The sequence below is a fragment of the Somniosus microcephalus genome, chromosome 4 (genome assembly GCF_052327205.1).
Source record: "Somniosus microcephalus isolate GS21.2 chromosome 4, FLI_Smic_1.0, whole genome shotgun sequence".
Classification (NCBI taxonomy): domain Eukaryota; kingdom Metazoa; phylum Chordata; class Chondrichthyes; order Squaliformes; family Somniosidae; genus Somniosus; species Somniosus microcephalus.
In genome coordinates this window covers 96682822-96704604 of record NC_140990.1, presented here as the reverse complement: position 1 = coordinate 96704604, position 21783 = coordinate 96682822, and the positions used below count along the sequence as shown (strand labels likewise).

At 49.9% G+C, this 21783-nt stretch overlaps 1 protein-coding gene across 1 annotated transcript in view; it reads left to right on the top strand.

Annotated features, from left to right (window-relative positions):
* The first annotated feature begins 14024 nt into the window (after window positions 1–14024).
* Window positions 14025–21783, top strand: part of LOC147119542 (large neutral amino acids transporter small subunit 2-like) — a 114864-nt gene continuing 107105 nt past the window's right edge. The window contains exons 1-2 of the mRNA XM_085985116.1: window positions 14025–14227; window positions 18651–18802. Of these exons, the coding sequence (XP_085841242.1) occupies window positions 14067–14227; window positions 18651–18802 (313 nt within the window). The 5' untranslated portion in view covers window positions 14025–14066. The remainder of the gene's footprint in view (window positions 14228–18650; window positions 18803–21783) is intronic.

The following is a 21783-nucleotide window of genomic DNA, read 5'->3' as shown; positions in this document are numbered from 1 at the left end:
CTCGCTGACCTACATTGACTCCCAGTCCGGCAATGCCTCGATTTTTAAAATTCTCACTCTTGTTTTCAAACCCCTCCATGGCCTCGCCCCTCCTTATCTCTGTAACCTCCTCCAGCCCTACAACTCTCAGAGATCTCTGCGCTCCTCCAGTTCTGGCCTCTTGCTCATCCTGATTTTAATCGCTCCACCATTGGCGGCCGTGCCTTCTGTTGCCTGGGCCCTAAGCTCTGGAATTCCCTCCCTTAACCTCTCCGCCTCGTTACCTCTCTCTCCTCCTTTAAGACGCTCCATAAAACCTACCACTTTCGCCTATCCTAATATCTCCTTACGTGGCTCGGTGTCAAATTTTGTTTGATAACGCTCCTGTGAAGCACCGTGGGAAGTTTTACTATGCTAAAGGCGCTGTGAAAACTGTAAGTTGTTGTAAACAAAAGCGACTCACACAGGGCACAATGGGGTTAAAATTCGGTTGCTTTGCTCCTCCCAATCTTCGGAAGCGCCCCCTGACTTACTGCCGGACTCTATGCCTGACAGGGTCAGGGGGGCCTGCCTGCAGCTGGGGAGGTGCTATTTAAAGGCGAAGTGCGGGGCGGCCATTTTTGTTGCCGGCTGCCTGCCAGCACCTGCCTCTGCGTCTCCGGCTCCTCCGGCCTCCTTACCCCGCGCCCCCCCCCCCCCCCCCCCCCCCCGCGGAGTGCCAGCTGCGCTCCATGAGCCCAGCACTTCTCTTGAGTGCCGGGCTCTTTTGCCAGCACTTCCGATCCCCAGGGGCCGGGTCGCGCTGTGCAAGGCCCCTCCCCTTTAAGAAGGCTAGTGCTGTTGGGAAGGATTTAAACTAGTTTGTCAGGGGGCTGGGAACCTAAGTGTGGGGGCCAGAATGGAGAGAAACAAAGCTGGAAGTGCAAGTTAGAAAAGTAGTTAGCCATCCTAGTAGGGAGCAGAAACAAAGACCAACAGTAAAGAGGGTCAAAGTGCAGAAAAATATTAAACTGGCAAAGTTGAAGGCACTTTATCTAAATGTACATAGCATTCGCAACAAGGTGGATGAATTAATGGCACAAATAGAAGTAAATGGGTATGATGTAATTGCCATTACAGAGACATGGTTGCAGGGTAACCAAAGCTGGGAACTGAATGTTCAACATTTAGGAAGGACAGACAAAAAGGAGGTGGCGTAGCGCTATTAATAAGGGATGAGATCGGTACGGTAGAGATAAAAAATCTTGGCTTGGCAGGTCGTGATGTAGAACTGGAATCAGTCTGGGTGGAGCTAAGAAACAGCAAAGGGCGGAAAACATTGGTGGGAGTTGTGTATAGGCCACCAAACAGTAGTGGTAATGTAGCGCACAGTATCAATCAAGAAATTAGAAGTGCATGTAACAAGGGCAATACGGTAATCATGGGGGACTTTAATCTACATATTGACTGGGCAAATCAAATTACCACTAATGGTGTGGAGGACAAATTCTTGGAATGCATGCGAGATGGTTTCCTGGATCAGTATGTGGAGGAACCAACCAGGGAACAGGCTATTCTGGACCTGGTACTGTGTAATGAGAAAGGGCTAATCAATAATCTTGCGGTAAAGAGGCCTTTAGGGACAAGTGACCATAATATGATTGAATTTTATATTAAGTTTGAGAGTGATGTAGTCCAATCTGAAACTAAGGTCTTCAATCTAAATGGAGGAAACTACAAGGGTATGAGGGACAAGTTGGCCATGGTAGATTGGGAGACTACACTAAAAGGTATGAAGGTGGACATACAATAAAATAATAATTTTGTATGCTTCAATGAAATCATTACAAGAAGATTTGAGTACAGGAGTAAAGAAGTCTTACTCCAATTATATAGGGCCTTGGTGAGACCACACCTGGAGTACTGTGTACAATTTTGGTCTCCTTACCTAAGGAAGGATATACTTGCCATAGAGGGAGTGCAACGAAGGTTCACGAGATTGATTCCTGAGATGGCGGGACTGTCGTATGAGAAGAGATTGAGTAAACTAGGCCTGTATTCTCTTGAATTCAGAAGAATGAGAGGGGATCTCATTGAAGCATACAAAATTATTACAGGGGTTGATAGGATGGATGCTGGGAGAATGTTTCCCTTGACTGGGGAGTCTAGAACCAGGGGCCACAGCCTCAGGATAAAGGGTCGGCCATTCAGGACTGAGATGAGAAGAAATTTCTTCACACAGAGGGTGGTGAATCTTTGGAATTCTCTACCCCAGAGGGCTGTGGAGGCTCAGTCATTGGGTATATTCAAAACAGAAGTCGATAGAATTCTGACTAGTAAAGGCATCAAGGGATATGGCGATAGGGCCGGTGAATGGAATTGAGGCAAAAGATCAGCCATGATCTCATTGAATGGCGGAGCAGGCTCAAGGGGCCGAATGGCCTACTCCTGCTCCTATTTCTTATGTTCTTATAAGAAGGGGAGGAAGGCCTGCCATACCGCGGTGCGACGTGCCGCTGCAATATTCCCTCGCAGCGCCCCCAGAGGGAGGCGGGGCACATCCAGTAGCGCCCCACATCCTTCTTGGGGCACTACCACTCAATTTCCGTTGCGGGGGCGCTAATTTTTCCGGGGTGCTAAAGGTAGTGCCCCGGTGAAGTTATCACCCCAGAGGGGGCGCTACTCAATTTTTAGCCCGATGTGTTTAACCATTTGCAGTTTACCATTAAAGCCCTGCTGCTAACAGACAGATTCTTGGGCTGCGAAAGTCAGTTGGCAAGCAGTGCAGTGCTTGGGTGTAAAATCTGAGTTATCTCTAAATCAAACCGTCCACTCAGCCATTATTTGTGCCAGCTCTGATTAGATTGCTCTGTGATTTAATCTAATCATAGGGCAGGAACAGTAGCAACACAGTGTGTTGGCCTTCTGGTTTTTAAACAGCGCCTTTAACGTAGTAAAATGTCCCAAGTCTCTTCACAGGAGCCTAATCAAACAAAATTTACCACCAAGCCACATAAGGAGATATTAGGACAGGTGACCAAAAGGTTGGTCAAAGAGGTAGGTTTTAAGGAGCGCCTTAAAACGGAGAGAGAGGTAGGGAGGCAGAGAGGTTTAAGAACATAAGAAATAGGAGCAGGAGTAGGCCATACGGCCCCTCGGGCCTGCTCCGCCATTCAATAGGATCATGGCTGATCCGAATCTAGACTCACGTCCACTTCCCTGCCCTCTCCCCGTAACCCCTAATTCCCTTGTCTGCTAGGAAACTGTCTATCTCCGATTTAAATTTATTTAATGTTGCAGCTTCCACAGCTCTCTGGGGTAGCAAATTCCATAGATTTACTACCCTCTGAGCTTAGGGCCCAGGCAACTGAAGTCACGGCTGCCAATGGTGGAGCGATTAAAATCGAGGTTGTGCAAGAGGCCAGAATTGGAGGAGCGCAGAGCTCTCGGAGGGTTGTGGGGCTGAAGGAGATTACAGAGATAGGGAGGGGCGAGGCCATGGAGGGATTTGAAAACAAGGACGAGAATTTTAAAAATCGAGGCACTGCCAGACCGAGAGCCAATGTCGGCCAGCGAGCACGGGGGGTGATGGGTGAACGGGACTTGGTGCGAGTTAGGACAGGGGGCAGCAGAGTTTTGGATGAGCTCACGTTTACGTAGGATGGAAGGTGGGAGGCCAGCCGGGGGAGCATTGGAACAGTCGAGTCTGGAGGTAACTAAGACATTGATGAGGGTTTCAGCAGCAGATGAGCTGAGGCACGGGGCGGAGACGGGCGATGATACGGAGGTGGAAGTAGGCGGTCTCAGTGCTGGAAAGGGGGGGAAGGGCGGTGGGTTGTCTTGTGACCCAGTGGAGTGCCTGGGAACTGTGCCCGTGACCTGTCTGCTGAAAACTCGAGGCAATTTACATCAAAGGCTCCTCACGGAAGGAATCTAGCCTCAGGTCAGTTTGCAAGCGGTCAGATGTACTTCACATGATTCCATCTCGACTTTTGGAACACAAGCCTCTCGCTGTCTGATGCCACCTCAATCCCAAAGGGAGTGGGTCTCTGGCCTTGTTAACTCTTCACCGGCACTCTGTCATGGGCAGCTTGCCTGCCTGGTGGGTGGCATGGTTTGTCGGAGCCCACTGCCCCTGCGAGGGGTCAAAGTTTGCGCCCCCCACCAACTCACCCAGCAGGCAATCCCAACTTTGACATGAGTGGGAAGAGTAGGAGGCTGGGCCAGGCCAATTCAGGAGGGGGAGGGGCATAGCGAGTCGCCCCAAGCCTCTATTGAAGGCCCCCTGGAGGCCATTTTGAGAGCGACACATTCAGGAGGCTGAGGTGACATTGGTCCCCCACCCCCCACTCTGTGCTGAGTTAGCTGATCCCAGCCGGGGTGGGCGGTAGGAGGGCTACAATTGGCCTCAGGACCCCCTGGGTTAGGGAGAGAGAACCATCAGCCAAGTTACCTGCTGCCAGAGTGTGTGTGTGGATTTTGGGTGTGATTTCCCCGCATTGTAGAATGTCCTGCCAACACTCACCTATGAAGAATGCCCAATTTGTTACAGTAACTGGTGGGGGCAGTGGGGTGCTTTGGGCCAGAAGCCCACACGCCCCCAAGTGGACAGGTGAGTGGGAGGAATAGAGAAAGAGATGGAAGAAAACTGCGGAGTTGGGACTGGAGGGAGAGGCAGGGGAGGGGTTGGGGAGCTAGGGGTAGGGGCTGGGGAAGGGGCTGGGGAAGCTGGAGGGAGGGGCAGCTGGGGTAGGGGCTGGGGGGATCTGGAGGGAGGGGTATGGGAGCTGAGGGGAGGGGGAGTGGTGGGGAGCTGGGGGAAGGGAATGGGGAGCGGATGAGGCTAGGGGCTGCGGGGAGGCTAGGAGAGCTAGAGGGCAAGGTAGGGGAGAGGGGCAGGGGGAGCTCGGGGAAGGGAATGGGGAGCTGGGGAGCGGATGGGGTTAGGGGCTGGGGAGAGGCTCGGGGAGCTAGAGGGCGAGGTAGGGGAGAGGGGTGGGGGAGCTCGGGGGAGGGAATGGGGAACTGGGGGAGCGGATGAGGCTAGGGGCTGGGGAGAGGCTCGGGGAGCTAGAGGGCGAGGTAGGGGAGAGGGGTGGGGGAGCTCGGGGAAGGGAATGGGGAGCTGGGGGAGCGGATGAGGCTAGGGGCTGGGGAGAGGCTCGGGGAGCTAGAGGGCGAGGTAGGGGAGAGGGGCGGGGGAGCTCGGGGAAGGGAATGGGGAGCTGGGGGAGCGGATGGGGCTAGGGGCTGGGGAGAGGCTCGGGGAGCTAGAGGGCGAGGTAGGGGAGAGGGGTGGGGGTGCTCGGGGAAGGGAATGGGGAGCTGGGGGAGCGGATGAGGCTAGGGGCTGGGGAGAGGCTCGGGGAGCTAGAGGGCGAGGTAGGGGAGAGGGGCGGGGGTGCTCGGGGAAGGGAATGGGGAGCTGGGGGAGCGGATGGGGCTAGGGGCTGGGGAGAGGCTCGGGGAGCTAGAGGGCGAGGTAGGAGAGAGGGGCGGGGGAGCTCGGGGAAGGGAATGGGGAGCTGGGGGAGCGGATGAGGCTAGGGGCTGGGGAGAGGCTCGGGGAGCTAGAGGGCGAGGTAGGAGAGAGGGACAGGGGGAATGGGATGGGGAGCTGGGGGAGCAGATGGGGGAGGGGCTGGGGGAGCGAGAGGGAGGATTAGGGGAGCTGGGGAGAGGGGCTGCAATGGAGGGTAACTGGAAAGTGGCCACCGACCCGACAGGTGTGGTGGGAATGAGCAGAGAAAGAGAGAGACAGGAAAACCTTTCATCACACCCCTCACACCTTCGCTGGATCAGCAGGAGAGAGTCACAGAGCCGTCACTGGTGAACACGTTTTTGAAGTGTAGTCACTGTTGCAGTGTCGGAAACACGGCAGCCAATTTGCGCACAGCAAAATCCCACAAACAGCAATGCCCTAATGTCCAGGTTCTATTTTTAGTGCTGTTGGTTGAGGGATCAATATTGGCCCCAGTACACTGGGGATAACTCCCCCAGCTCTTCCTCCAATAGCAGCCGTGGGATCTTTGACGTTTTAATGTCTCATCCTAAAGCCGGCACCTCTGACAGTGCAGCACTTCCTCAGTACTGGCCCTGGGAGTGTTACAGTAGACTTCCCTTGTGACCCTTCCCCGCCGATGGCTCAGGGCTGTTGGATAAATCTCTTCCTCCCTGCCCCCGTCAGCTTATCCTTTAAGGGACCCCATGAATCAATCCTTTTGTTCTCTTTAAAATACCACTTCAGATAAGTTTTAATCTTCTTTTATGTGGCATCGAACTCATGAAAGGATTACACGGCACATGACCATGTTACTTTCGCAACGATTCTTTCCTCTCCTTTCGTATCAGCTGCTTACTGTAACCTCATTATTATTACAGCTGACACCCACCCTGCACCCCCTAATATTGCAATCTCTGTCTCCCTCGGTGTCTCGGTCTCCCTCGGTGTCTGTCTCTCTCTCTGTGTCTCTGTCTCCCTCGCTGCCTCGGTCTCCCTCTGTGTCTGTCTCTCCCTCTGTGTCTCTGTCTCCCTCGGTGTCTCGGTCTCCCTCTGTGTCTGTCTCTCCCTCTGTGTCTCTGTCTCCCTCGGTGTCTCGGTCTCCCTCTGTGTCTGTCTCTCTCTCTGTGTCTCTGTCTCCCTCGGTGTCTCGGTCTCCCTCTGTGTCTCTGTCTCCCTCTGTGTCTCTGTCTCCCTCTGTGTCTGTCTCTCTCTGTGTCTATGTCTCTGTCTCCCTCTGTGTCTGTCTCTCCCTCTGTGTCTCTGTCTCCCTCTGTGTCTCTGTCTCCCTCTGTGCCTATGTCTCCCTCTGTGTCTATGTCTCTCTCTGTGTCTATGTCTCGGTCTCCCTCTGTGTCTGTCTCTCTCTCTGTGTCTCTGTCTCCCTCGGTGTCTCGGTCTCTCTCTGTGTCTGTCTCTCTCTGTGTCTATGTCTCTGTCTCCCTCTGTGTCTGTCTCTCTCTCTGTCTCTATCTCTCCCTCACTTTGTCTCTCTCTCTCCCTCACTTTGTCTCCCTCTCTCCCTCTCTCTCTGTCTCTCCCTCTCTCTCTGTCCCTCTCTCTGCCTCTCTCTCTGTCTCTCTCTCTGTCCCTCTCTCTGTCTCTCTCTCTGTTTCTTGATATGCCTCTGCCTCTCCCTCTCTGTCTCTCAATTCAATTCAATTCAATTTCAATTCAATTCAATTCAATTCAATTCAATTCAAATGCTTTATTGGCATGAAAGTTTACAGAGAACCATATTGCCAAAGCTTACATAGCAAAAAGGTACAGTTTTCCAACATTCTGTAGGTGTCAATCGATTTGACATTTGTTGGGTACATACAATATTACTTTTAAACAATATTAATTTTAAACAGTCTTTGTACTTCATTTGGTACGTTCAATATTAATTTTAAACAGTCTTAATTTTAAACAGTCCTCAGGTTGTGACATGTTGTTACATATTTGGCCCCAAGGTATGGTCTGTCTCCTTCTCCCAGGACTAATCTCAATTTTGACAGGTCATCCAATTCCTTGAAATCTGGGGTTGTTTGGCTTAGCTTGTTGAATAATATGTTTCTTAATGTGTTGAATTTTTCGCATTTTAGGAGGAAATGCATTTCTGTTTCAACCTCGCCAGCCAGACATTGATCGCATATTCTATTCTCTCTAGGCTGCCAGGATTTCTTGTATCTGCCTTTTTCAATTTCCAGTTGGTGGTCGCTTAGTCTGTACCTGGTGAGGGTCTGTCTCTGTTTTGTGTCTCTGATGGTCGTGAGGTAGTCTGCCAGTTTATATTCTCTTTTGAGGGCCCGGTAACATTCTAATCTGCTTTGGCTTTCGGTTATTTTGTTCCAATGTTCCAGGTAGGTTTCTTTGCATTGTTTAATGATTTGGTTCACTCGGATTGGTGTTTGGATGGCTGTGTTGGTCTGGGGCTGGTCAGGGTCCGGCTGAGTACTTATTTTCAGTAGCAGCTGACTCAGGGGACTCTTTTCTGGGTTTAGCTCTTGGGTCTGAAAGGCTTTGAAATGAAGGGTGTCTGGGGAGCTAGATTTGAGGTGATTTAGGAAGTTTAGTGCTCGTTTTTGGATGTTTATTATCAGTGGGTATCTGCCTAGTTCGGCTCTGCATGCATTTGTTGGCGTTTTTCTTTGGGTGCGAAGGATGCTTCGGCAGAATTCTGCATGTAGGGCTTCTATTGTGTGTTTTTCCCATTTAGTGTAGCTTTGGTGATTTAGCGGGCCCCATACTTCACTACCGTACAGTGCAATGGGCAGGATTATGCTGTCAAATATTTTGAGCCAGATTTTGATTGGGATTTGGATGTTGTAGAATTTTCTTTTTATTGCATATAGGGCTCTTCGGGCTTTTTCTTTTAGTGCATTCACTGCTATGCTGAAGCTCCCTGATGCTGTAATAGTCTCTCTCTCTCTGTCTCTCTCTCTCTCTCTCTCTCTCTCTCTCTCTCCCTCTGTCTCGCTCTCTCTCTGTCTCGCTCTCTCTCTGTCTCTGTCTCTCTCTGTTTGTCTCTCTCTGTTTGTCTCTCTCTGTCTCTCTCTCTCTGTCTCTCTCTCTCTCCATCTCTCTGTTTCTCTCTCTCTCTCTCTGTGTCTCTCTGCCTCTCTCTCTCTGTCTCTCTCTCTCTCGCTGTCTGTCTCTCTCTCTCTGTCCCTCTCTCTGTTTCTTGGTATGCCTCTCCCTCTCTCTCTGTCTCTCTCTCTCTCTCTCCCTCTGTCTCGCTCTCTCTCTGTCTCGCTCTCTCTCTGTCTCTGTCTCTCTCTGTTTGTGTCTCTCTGTTTGTCTCTCTCTCTCTCTCTCTCTGTCTCTCTCTCTCCATCTCTCTCTCTGTTTCTCTCTCTCTCTCTGTCTCTCTGCCTCTCTCTCTCTGTCTCTCTCTCTCTCGCTGTCTGTCTCTCTCTCTCTGTCCCTCTCTCTGTTTCTTGGTATGCCTCTCCCTCTCCCTCTGTCTCTCTCTCTGTCTCGCGCTCTCTCTGTCTCTGTCTCTCTCTCTGTCTCTCTCTCTCTCTGTCTGTCTCTCTCTCTCCCTCTCTCTCTCTGTGTGTGTTTCTCTCTGTGTGTGTCTCTCTCTCTGTCTCTCTCTCTGTTTCTCCCTCTCCCTCTGTCTCTCTCTCTGTCTCTCTCTGTCTCGCGCTCTCTCTGTCTCTGTCTCTCTCTCTGTCTCTCTCTCTCTCTGTTTCTCTCTCTCTCTCTGTCTCCCTCTGTGTGTGTTTCTCTCTGTGTGTGTCTCTCTCTCTGTCTCTCTCTCTGTTTCTCTCTCTCTCAATTCAATTTCAATTCAATTCAAATGCTTTATTGGCATGAAAGTTTACAGGGAACCATATTGCCAAAGCTTACATAACAAAAAGTACAGTTTTCCAACATTCTGTAGGTGTCAAACAATTTTGACCTTCGTTGGGTACATACAATATTACTTTAAACAATATTAATTTAAACAGTCGTTGTACATCATTGGGTACATTCAGTATTAATTTTAAACAGTCCTCAGGTTGTGACATGTTGTTACATATTTGGCACCAAGGTGTGGTCTGTCTCCTTCTCCCAGGACTAATCTTAATTTTGACAGGTCATCCAATTCCTTGAAATCTGGGGTTGTTTGGCTGAGCTTGTCAAATAATATGTTTCTTGATGTGTTGAATTTTTGGCATTTTAGGAGGAAATGCATCTCTGTCTCAACCTCGCCGGCCAGACATTGATCACATATTCTATTCTCTCTAGGTTGCCAGGATTTCTTGTATCTTCCTTTTTCAATTGCTAGTTGGTGGTCGCTTAGTCTGTACCTGGTGAGGGCCTGTCTCTGTTTTGTGTCTCTGATGGTCGAGAGATAGTCTGCCAGTTTATATTCTCTTTTTAGGGCCCGGTAACATTCTAATCTGCTTTGGCTTTTGGTTATTTTGTTCCAATGTTTGTGTCTCTCTCTGTGTGTCTCTCTCTCTTTCTATCTCTCTCTCTGTCTCCCAATTCCAATTCCAATTAAAATGCTTTATTGGCATGAAAGTCTCATTTCCCCCTTCTTCCCTCACGTGTTTCCATTTGACGCGCTGGGTCCCTCAAACCTGTGTCAGCCACTTTCACTTCATCTCCCGTGACTCTGAACTTCTCTTTAGCCGGCCTGCACGTCAGGTGGCTGAGCCTGCTTATGCAATAACTGCCAGCGCAGCACCCGGGCCCACCACACCGGATGTGTCTCCCGCCGCACGTGCCGCTCGTCGCCACATGCCTGTGTGTCTGTCACTAACTCACAAGCCCACCAGCTTTTCCAAATGAATATTGTTCTGATTACTGTCACCAAATCCATTCTCCTCCACAGCTGCGGCCTGTCTCCTCCTCCAGTTTCCCCGGCAACCAAGTGACTCCTTTAATTGCAGTCAGTGAATTTTTATAAACTATTAATAATCCAGTGCAAGGCTCCCCACTGATGCAACAAAAGTTTACCTGGCGCGGTCCTGAGCCCCACCCAGAGCAGCCTGGGCTGGAGCGCTTCAGCTATGAAGAGAGACTGGACAGGCTGGGGTTGTTTTCCTTAGAGCAGAGAAGGCTGAGGGGGGACCTGATTGAGGTGTACAAAATTATGAGGGGCATAGATAGGGTAGACAGAAAGGAACTTTTCCCCTTAGTAGAGGGGTCAATAACAAGGGGGCATAGTTTCAAGGTAAGGGGCAGGAGGTTTAGAGGGGATTTGAGGAAAAACTTTTTCACCCAGAGGGTGGTTGGAATCTGTAACTCACTGCCTGAAAGGGTGGTAGAGGCAGGAACCCTCACAACATTCAAGAAGCATTTAGATGAACACTTGAAACGCCACAGCATACAAGGCTATGGACCAAGTGCTGGAAAATGGGATTAGAATAGACAGGGCTTGATGGCCAGCACAGCCACGATGGGCCGAAGGGCCTCTTTCTGTCTCTCGCTCTGTTTCTCTCTCTCTCATTGGGCCGTGAGGCGGGCGGGGGGGGGTTAAAATTGCAAAAACTGGCGGGCGGGACCCCCCCACCGCCTGGTTCCCAACTCCGAGCAATTTTAACTCAGGCGTGTCTGATGGTCCCGACTCCGTCCCGCATCCAACAGGTGGGACTGGGCTTTAAGCCCCTTAATTACCACTAAATGGCCTCTATAATCCTATTTTAACAGTCCCTTGCAACTTTAACCCTTTTCCCACATGAAACACGCCTGGTGGGAAACACGAATGTGAAACCTGGCGGGAGCACTATTGGATTGCTGACTATCAACTGCAGGCAAACCATTAGAGAGGAGATTTGAACAGCCATGATTTGCAGGTGGCAGTACTTAGTGGCCTCAGGTCTGGGGCAACTATTACCAGGCTTAACCACACCTGTGGAAGGTTGGAGCCTCACACCCATCTCCAGTGTGACCTCCTGGGAAACCCCTCTCGCCACCCTCACTGAGCGCTTCCTCAACGGAGGCATATACCAGAAGCATGGGAGACATTTATTTCCTTCCTTTCTGGGCATTAGATGAGCTCGAACACCAGCCGCGGCACCAGCAGAACCAGGAACAACAGCAGCAGCAACAGGAGCGCCAGGCTGCTGCTCACCCACCTGAAGCTGCACAGGCCAGAAGGGGCCAGCGCTTGGAAGTGGCTTGAGAGCACCTTGCTGCATATCAGGGGGCCATGGGGACCCGTATCTGCACTGGCAGTCACAGAATCACAGAATCCCCACAGTGCAGATAGAGGCCATTTCGGCCCATCGAGCCTGCACCGACACATATCTCACCCTATCCCCATAACCCCACGTATTTAATCCCCTAACACTAAGGGTCAATTTATCATAGCCAAATCAACCTAACCCGCACATCTTTGGACTGTGGGAGGAAACCGGAGCACCCGGAGGAAACCCACGCAGACACAGGGAGAATGTGCAAACTCCACACAGACAGTCGCCCGAGGCCAGATTTGAACCCGGGTCCCTGGCGCTGTGAGGCAACAGTGCTAACCACTATGCCACCTACTCAGAAGGACTTCCATGAAGGTCTGGTTTCTCTGTTCAATAGATGACCATCGCTCCTCCAGAGATGTCATTCTATTATGAACACTCACCATGTTTTCTGCACTCTGGCGACTTATGTCCTCCATGGAGGTTGCCATCCTTTCCATGGTGATGCGTTGATGCGCCAATGACTCCACAAAGGCTCTGCTCATGTTCACTATGGACTCCTCCATTCGCTCCACACGCGCATCGACCTTGGAGACAAAACCTGCCAGAGACTCCTGCATCTGCTCCTGGAGGTCCAGCACCGCTGATCTTATGGATGGACCCAGAGGCAGAGGGTCGACATGCAGCTGAGCCGAGCTGGCAGAGTCCTGCGCCCTCTGACTAGCACTCTCCACTGCTGTCCCTGTCTCCACAATCTGCTGATGCTCACTTGTGAGCTGTGATACACCAGGTGACAACACTACTCTATGTCCCGAAGGTCCCACCGAGGTGTAAGTGTCTGCGCTGGTGCTGATGCTGTGCCTTCAGAGGTTGCAGCTTCCTCTGAGGAGTCTGGCTGCTCAGGCTGTTCCTCCTGGCTAGTGGGGACGGCTGCTTGCGATGGTCCTGTGGGGGAGTAAAGGAAAGAGTCAGAGATGTGATGCCAAGGTTACTTGCACATTGCATATTGCAGATGATCATAAGTCCATCTGTTAGAACTTCAGAATCATTATCAGCAACTCATGCAATGTCAATGAGAGAGATGGAAAACTATTCTGTCACCAGCTTGCTGTGATGCACCTGTCTGTCCGTCCCCCACTTGCGCATCTTCCTCCACTCCTATGATCTCCAGGACCGCCTCCTCCCAGGGGGTGAGGTGGGCTAGTGAGGGTGGTCCTCCTCCTGTCCTCGCTCTTTCTCGCTTATTGTGAGCTCTCTTTTCCTGCAATGAAGGAGACAAGTGGAGGTTGAGTGAGAATGAAGGAGTGAGTGTAGAGATTCCATAGCATAGATACTTAGAAGGAGACAAAGATGGAGTGAGGTGGCAAGACCAAGGGCCCTCCCTGTGTGTTGTCAGTTGTTTTCATAGCATCAGAGTGAGAGGGAGTGTGAGGGCTGCATAGTTGAATAGTTATGTGAATGTGACCATAGAGAGAAGGGAATGGGTAAGGGTGCATGGATGTCAGTGTCAAGTGGGATGTGGAGGAAGAGATTGCTAAAGCTGAGTGCTGGTGAGGAAAGGCAATGGGGTTCAGATTGAGGGTGATGGGAAATCCATACTCACTTTTCCAGTGCGCAGAAGGTCATGAAATCTCTTCCTGCACTGAATCCAGGTTCTGCGGGAGACTGATAATGAGTTGACCTCCTCTGCCACCTGGATCCACACAGCCTTGGTCTGCTGGGGAGGCTTCTTCCTCCCTGAAGAAGGGAAGAGCACCTCTTTATGAGCTCCTGCTCCCTCAACTAAAGCCTGCAGGGCCTCATCATCAAACCTGGGAGCAGACCTCGGTCTCTCGCTGGTCCCTGTAGCAGTCTGCAGAAGAAGCAAGGCTTGTTGCAGACCTTAAATGCAGCAGCAATAATGACGTCATCGGAGGGGACTTTCAGTCATGAAAAATCCCTTTGCAAAGGCTTCCCACACATTGGAAATCAATGGGCCAATTGAGTTAAAATTGCATCAATCCCCCACATCCATTTAGATTCATGTGGGAAACATGAAATTCGGATAACACGACACCATCCCGCACCTGAGCTAAAATCACCCCCTATGACTCTATGACCACCCCCCGCCCCCCCCCCCGGCCTGTGCTGAGTGAGCTGATCCCAGCCGGGGGCGGGCAGTACTACAGTTTTACAATTGGGTCTCAGCAATTCTGGACTAGGGTACTCGGCCATCTCAGCACAGACTGGGGTGGGGGGGTGGGTGTCAGAACCTGGGCCCTTCCTGCTCTGTGTGGGGCTCAGTACCTATCCCCAGTACTGCACTGAGTCAGGAGCCGCTCCTCTGTGCAGGACAGGGGCAGGGAGCGGGGATGGGGGATGCGTTTAGTCGAGGCTAATATCCCCCGCCTCTTGAGCTGCAGGCCGGTGGCGTTACTCCGGGTCTCACGTTCCCTCTTGCTCCGTTTCCAGGCAACATCATCGGCTCTGGGATTTTCGTCTCCCCGAAGGGCGTGATGGAGAACGCCGGCTCGGTGGGACTGGCGCTGATCGTCTGGATCATCACCGGATTCATCACCGCCATCGGGGCCCTGTGCTACGCTGAGCTGGGCGTCACCATTCCCAAATCGGGAGGGGACTACTCCTACGTTAAGGACATCTTCGGCGGGCTGGCAGGGTAAGGACTCGACACTGACCTTTCACCTTAGGGATCGGGGGTCAATTTTTTTTTTTGTACTGAGCAGGCCATGGACTCCTTCGAGCGCGACCTTTACGTCCGTGGGCAAATTTTGCAACAACAGTAAACTCTCGAAATCATCCGGAATTCTTTAATAACCGGCAAAATAGATAACCGGTAATCTTGCTGAATCCATCCATTTTCCGTTTTTCTGAGTCCGAGTTTCCCGCGGTGGCCGAGTTAGTTTGTGGTTTAAATTTTTTTTTTGTGTTAAAAATTGCCTACCTCTCTGTTATCTGGAATTTTTCATCAACCGGCACCATCCCGGTCCCGTAGGTGCCGGATACGAAAGAGTTTACTGTATGCAGTAATGCCACATTGCCACCCCACCGTCTCAAATCATGAGACTATCAGACAAGGTTCGGTACAGGTTTAACATAACTTCTCTGCTTTTGAATTCTATTCCTCTAGAAATGAAACCCAGTGCTTTATTATCACTTTTATGGCTTTTTTAACCTGCGTTGCTACTTTTAATGATTTGTGAATCTATACCCCCTGATCCCTTTGCACCTCTGCCCCATTTAGATTAGGTAGCCTCCTTATTCCTCATATCAAAATGCACCACCTCACACTTATCTATATTGAAATTCATTTGTCATTTACATGCCCATTCTGCAAGTTTGTTTATGATAGAATTAATTAAAAGCTTTTACAAACATGTACAAACTCTATTTTAAAAAAAATACTTGTCAGAAATGACTGGGATATAAAAGAACTGCATAATAATGCATTAACGCTTCAGAAACGTCACTCAGTTACACGGTTATACATCGATAAACAATCCACAATTCCAAGGTGAGCTGTAAGCGGCATATCTATTTGTGCAATTTGTATTAATTTTAAAGTTTTCAACGTGTTAGCCCATCCCTCATGTTACTATAGCAGTGGCTGCAGAAGCAGCAGGAGCAGTGGCTTTCCTATGGCGCTGACGTGCTGTACGTCCACATACGTGATTAGAATATTAATCACAATGCAACCAGACAACCAAATGTAAAGTGCTGTAGTTCTTTAGTTCACAGTATTAAAAAGAATTGAACAATTGAACAAGAATGGGTATCCGTATTTCCAACTTCAATCACTTCCATTAATAAACGTTGTCTTCTTGAACCAGCACACCCCTGCCCCCCATGTAACATGTCAGAAATGCAGCACTTATTCACAAGTGCAGAAAAACACATACACAATTTGCGTCACCGAATTATAAACAAAAAGCAGGAAAAGCAATGTTTTAACAGAAATAAACATTCATCTTTGGTTCTCGGACAGGAGAACCAATCAGACTGACTTGGAAATGTTTACTAATATGTTGACGTAAAGATGTTAATTTACGAATTTCGCTTCTAATGTTTTTGTCTCAAACATTCTCCACAATATTAATCCTTGCTCTTATCATGAAAAGTGTAATTATTTTAGGTACTTCCCAATTAAATAGCGGGAAACAAACTTCATTTTTAATCTCCTATTTCAAACATTTATACCAAATTGAAATTGTACATTAGAAGCATAGGATAGAAGCATAGAAAATTAGGAGCAGGAGTAGGCCATTCGGCCCTTCGAGCCTGCTCCGCCATTCAATATGATCATGGCTGATCCTCTATCTCAATACCATATTCCCGCTCTCTCCCCATACCCCTTGATGCCTTTTGTGTCTAGAAATCTATCTATCTCCTTCTTAAATATATTCAGTGACTTGGCCTCCACAGCCTTCTGTGGTAGAGAATTCCACAGGTTCACCACCCTCTGAGTGAAGAAATTTCTCCTCATCTCTGTCCTAAATGTCCTACCCCTTATCCTGAGACTGTGACCCCTCGTTCTAGACCCCCCCCGCCAGGGGGAAAATTATCTGTGTCTTTCTCAATAAACAAATAGTGGTTTCTTCTAAAGTAGCTTCCTGCAATTTTTATACATCATTACATAACGCTTGTTACTATTAACACTTCACTAACGTTTAAAAGGAAATCTATATTTACATTGTTCCTGGGACTTGTTCAGACTATAGAATGACAGACAAAATAAAATGGTTTGTGTTTTTCCCCTTTTTTGGTTCTCTTCCTAAACGTCTTAATGATATATTTTTTTAAAGTCAATAAAAAGTAATATGTAACTCCTACAAATCCTCCCCCCGCCCTCCCTCTCCTCAACAGCATGGGTGCATGATTGTGTAAAAAGCTACTTACTTCAATCGATCGTACAAAATCAAATATTGAGAAATTTCAATTTTAAAACATTTTAAGCAATTCAGAGGCTCTTGAAAAGCATTTGGACTTCAAAACCTGGTTGAAACTTGCTTCGATGAGGGGAAAAATTGATTGTTGCTTGTTTCTTCCAAAATTGAAACTTAGTTGGGGAAAAGGAAGTAACCCTCATTTTTTGTGAAAAGTTCATTAAAAATCTTCAAATTCTTTCAAGTCTCCTTGCAGCTTTGACAGAAGAAGTTGCTCCAAGTTTTTCTTTCCCTCTTCAACGCTGTCGTTAAACATACAACAAAAAATAATAAAATAAACTCTAATTCCAAACGGAGCTCAAATGAGAAAGTGAATCAAGTGGTTAAACTTCCTAAGAAGGCGGTGAGGTTATCTATCCCCAGCCTTGGCGATGAGTTGGGATCAGTTTTGGAGAAGTTGTTTCCTCTTTTTCTGCCGCCGATCCCTCTGTCTCTCACAGATTCTGAGGTACAAACAGGGGACACAAACTTGTTCTCCTCTCTCATAACATGATCTAAATAACCCTGATAGACTCTTTCACAAAGGGGACAACACCTAGCAAAATTTAACTGGAACTTACCACGGGACATTCAACATCCCTTTACCGAATTTTTTTCCAGCTTTAAACAATTTTCTGAATTTTCTTTTAAATTTTACCGCGGGCCTAGAAATTGCGTTAGCCTCCTTCCAGCGGCCATTGTACATGTGCTGTGCCTCCATCTGTGTTGCTCCAAAGTATGGCCGCTGCTCAGTCCCCAGGAACGAACTACACGCGCCCGCCTGGACCCTTGCCCTTCTCGCTCTCTCTCTCGCTCTCTCTTTCTCTCTCTGTCTCTATCCCCTCTTGCTGTCCCTGTCCCCCTCTTTCTGTCCCTGTCTCCCAGTCTCTCTCTGTCCCTGTCTCTCTCTCTCTCCGTCCTTCTCTCTCTCTCTCCATCCCTGTCTCTCTCATTGGAGTTTAGAAGAATGAGAGGTGATCTTATTGAAACATATAAGATACTGAGGGGGCTCGACAAGGTAGAAGCAGAGAAGAGATTCCCCCTCATGTGGTAATCTAGAACTAGGGGGCATAGTTTCAGAGTAAAGGGTCGCCCGTTTAAAACTGAGATGAGGAGGAATTTCTTCTCTCAGAGGGCCGTAAATCTGTGGAATTCTCTGCCCCAGAGAGCTGTGGAGGCTGGATCATTAAATACATTTAAGGTGGAGATAGACAGATGTTTGAACCATAAGAGAGTGAAGTGTTATGGGGAGCGGGCAGGGAAATGGAGATGAGCCCAAGATCAGATCAGCCATGATCTCATTAACTGGCGGAGCAGGCTCGAGGGGCCAAATGGCCTACTCCTGTTCTTATTTCCTATTTCTTATGTTCTTATGTTCTCTCCGTCCCTGTCTCTCTCTCTCTCCATCCCTGTCTTTCTCTCTCTCCTCCTCTGTCTCTGTCTCTCTCCCTCTCCCTCTGTCCCTGTCTCACTGGAGCGGGACTGCGCGGCCTGCAGCACCTGGTGCACGGCAGCCTTGAGGGAACTGCGTGGGCGCGCAGCCGTGCAGCTTGGGGGGAGCAGTGGCTGAAGGTCTCCTCTTTCTGTTGGGGGGACTGGGTGGGGGCATTGGGTCAAACACTGACCTTTCACCCTCCAGGACCTGCGGTCGAATCTAGCCCCAGACACTCTGATGAGGGACTTATCCTCAAACCCTGATCATCTCGGGTCTCTCTTTGCCCTTTGGTTTCTCGCTCGGTGGGTTGTCATGTCTGAACTTGGTTGACCCAGAGGTTCGGAACGGGTTGTCCTCCTTGGGTCAGCCCTGAATGGCGTCACTCAATAGGTTGCACGGGTTGAGATATATGGAGATTAACGGGATTTAATCAGTGTGTCCTGGGACTCGGCATTATGGGGCCCAGGCAGACCACCATTTGGTTAGATGGTCCCTACAGGTCTATGGGAACAAATGGGATTGAAGTGCTTCACGGCCTGTTCTGGTTTCTATTGGTTGGTGCGAGCAGCTATTAAACCAGGGGTGGAGCGGGGGGTGGGGGCGCCTGTTCTGGTTTTCATTGGTTGGTGCGAGCAACTATTGATCCGGGTGGTGGTGGGAGTCTCGTGGTCTGCGCCGGTTGCGCTCGCTGCCTGGCTGACCTTTTTGCTGTTGTCTTTGCGCAGGTTCCTGCGGCTGTGGATCGCAGTGCTGGTCATCTATCCCACCAACCAGGCCGTCATCGCCCTCACCTTCTCCAACTACGTGCTGCAACCCCTCTTCCCCACCTGCTTCGCCCCGGAACTGGGGCTCCGGCTGCTGGCCGGCGTCTGCCTGCGTGAGTACTCGTGTCGGGAATCAGCGCCCGAGCCTGTGGGGACGATGACCAGAAACCCCCACACCCACTCCTCCCCCCTCCCTACTCCTCCCTTCACCCCCTTATGATAGCTCAGTGAGCCTGTAACTGTACAGAGTCACTGTTTATTCAGCAGGGTTACCGACTGTAACTGTACAGAGTCACTGTTTATTCAGCAGGGTAAGGATTACTGACTGTAACTGTACAGAGTCACTGTTCATTCAGCAGGGTAAGGATTACTGACTGTAACTGTACAGTCACTGTTTATTCAGCAGAGTAAGGGTCGCTCACTGTGTAACTGTACAGAGTCACTGTTCATTCAGCAGGGTAAGGATTACTGACTGTAACTGTACAGTCACTGTTTATTCAGCAGGGTAAGGATCGCTCACTGACTGTAACTGTACAGAGTCACTGTTTATTCAGCAGGGTAAGGATTACTGACTGTAACTGTACAGAGCCACTGTTTATTCAGCAGGATGAGAGTTACTGACTGTAACTGTACAGAGTCACTGTTCATTCAGCAGGGTAAGGATCACTGACTGTGTAACTGTACAGAGTCACTGTTCATTCAACAGGGTAAGGATTACTGACTGTAACTGTACAGAGTCACTGTTTATTCAGCAGGGTAAGGATTGCTGACTGTGTAACTGTCTCGAGCGGCGGTTTACGGTGTTTAGTTTTAGAGCGAGTTTTCAAGCTTGTTGCCAGGCTTGTCTGTGCCCCGTGTGAGAGAACCTTTCCCTCCACCTTTTCTAACCACGGTCCGTGGACCGAGTGAGGCGTGTCGGCACGCGCTGAGATGAAAAGGATAAACGGGCGAACACATATTTGCGTTATTTCTTTAACCTGTCGTCGTCACGGCTAGACTCAGGGTCGCCAATTCTGGCTGGAGGCTTCATCACTTGACCCCGTGCCACAAACCGCACTCCCACCATTGGTCGCTCGACACGTCCATCCTCAGGACGCTCTGCCCCCCACAGCGATTGGCTTTCAAACAGGCTCTTCGATACCCCAGTGGATGATGCTCGACTGTCAGTCACACAGCCTTTTTCCTCCTCCTCCCCATCTCCAATAATTTTCTAACTAATAAACAAAAGTGTTGAAAGAAAATGAAATAAAACACACTGATCGGTTTAACGCACCTACCCCCCACCACCCCCCTTTTATTTTTCTCGCAGTAGATTTAGGCCTAGAAATTAAACGGGGCGCCAGCCTCGCCAGGGCGCTAAAAGTAGCGCCCTGGAAGTAGTCGCGGCCGCCCGCTGGAAATTGACTTTGCGTGCCCCAGAGGGAAGCGCGGCGCTACTGGAGGCACCCCGCATCCCTCTTGGGGCGCTGCAACTCAATATCGCTGCGCAACGTGCCGCAGCGGTACTGCAGGCCTTCCTCCCCTCCTTAAAGGGGAGGGGCCTGCTGCAGCACGATCAAAGATCGCGAGTGCCGGCAAAAGAGCCCGGCACCGAGGAGAAGTGCCAGGCTCTTGGAACACAGCCGGCACTCCGCCGGGGGGCGGGGGGGCAGTCAGGAGGCTGGGGACGGCGGCGCGGAGAGGTGCTGACAGGCGGCCAGCAAAAAAAAATGGCCTCCCCGCACCTCAGCGCCTCTACTGCCGCAGGTAGGCCCCCCTGAACCGGTCGCAAATAGCGACCGGCGTTAAAGCAGGGGGCGCAACTAAATTTCGCGATCGGGGCAGTAGCGGGGCCTTAGTCTTTAATTCGTGGAGACTCCAGGGTAGACCAGGAGGGGTTGGCGACCTGAGCTGGACAGCAGGGTTTGGCTGGCCTGGCCTGGCCTGGCCTCACAGGGCTCGGGTACTCTGTGTAAGTGGGTCAGAGGAACCGATAATCTGTCAGCATCGTGTACAAGGATGTGTGTCTGGGCCCACACCAGTTCCAACTGGTTTTACAGGGACTTGTTATTGAACAAGTGCCGACACGGCGGAACCTGGGCAGCAGCCGGGAAGAGAGTGAGGTAATCAGGGAGAGAGAGAAGGAATCAGAGAGAGAGAGAATCGGAGTGAGAGAGAGAGTGAGAGAATCGGAACGAGAGAGAGAGAATCAGAGCGAGAGTGAGAGAAAATAGGAGCGAGAGAGAGAGAGAGAATCAGAGAGAGAGAGAGAGAGAGAGAATCAGAGAGAGAGAGAGAGAATCAGAGAGAGAGAGAGAGAATCAGAGAGAGAGAGAGAGGGAATCAGCGAGAGAGAATCAGAGAGAGAGAGAATCAGAGAGAGAGAGAGGGAATCAGAGAGAATCAGAGTGAGAGAGAATCAGAGCGAGAGATCGAGAGAATTAGAGCGCGCGAGCGAGAGAATCAGAGTGAGAGAGAGAATCAGAGAGAGAGAATCAGAGCGAGAGATCGAGAGAATTAGAGCGAGAGAGAGAATCAGAGAGAGAGCGAGAGAATCAGAGAGAGAGAATCAGAGAGAGAGCGAGAGAATTAGAGAGCGAGAGAATCAGAGAGAGAGAGAATCAGAGAGAGAGCGAGAGAATCAGAGAGAGAGAGAATCAGAGAGAGAGAATCAGAGAGAGAGAGAATCAGAGAGAGAGAGAATCAGAGAGAGAGAGAATCAGAGAGAGAGAATCAGAGAGAGAGAACCAGAGAGATATTTGACAGCATAATCCTGCCCATTGCACTGTACGGTAGTGAAGTATGGGGCCCGCTAAATCACCAAAGCTACACTAAATGGGAAAAACACACAATAGAAGCCCTACATGCAGAATTCTGCCGAAGCATCCTTCGCACCCAAAGAAAAACGCCAACAAATGCATGCAGAGCCGAACTAGGCAGATACCCACTGATAATAAACATCCAAAAACGAGCACTAAACTTCCTAAATCACCTCAAATCTAGCTCCCCAGACACCCTTCATTTCAAAGCCTTTCAGACCCAAGAGCTAAACCCAGAAAAAAGTCCCCTGAGTCAGCTGCTACTGAAACTAAGTACTCAGCCGGACCCTGACCAG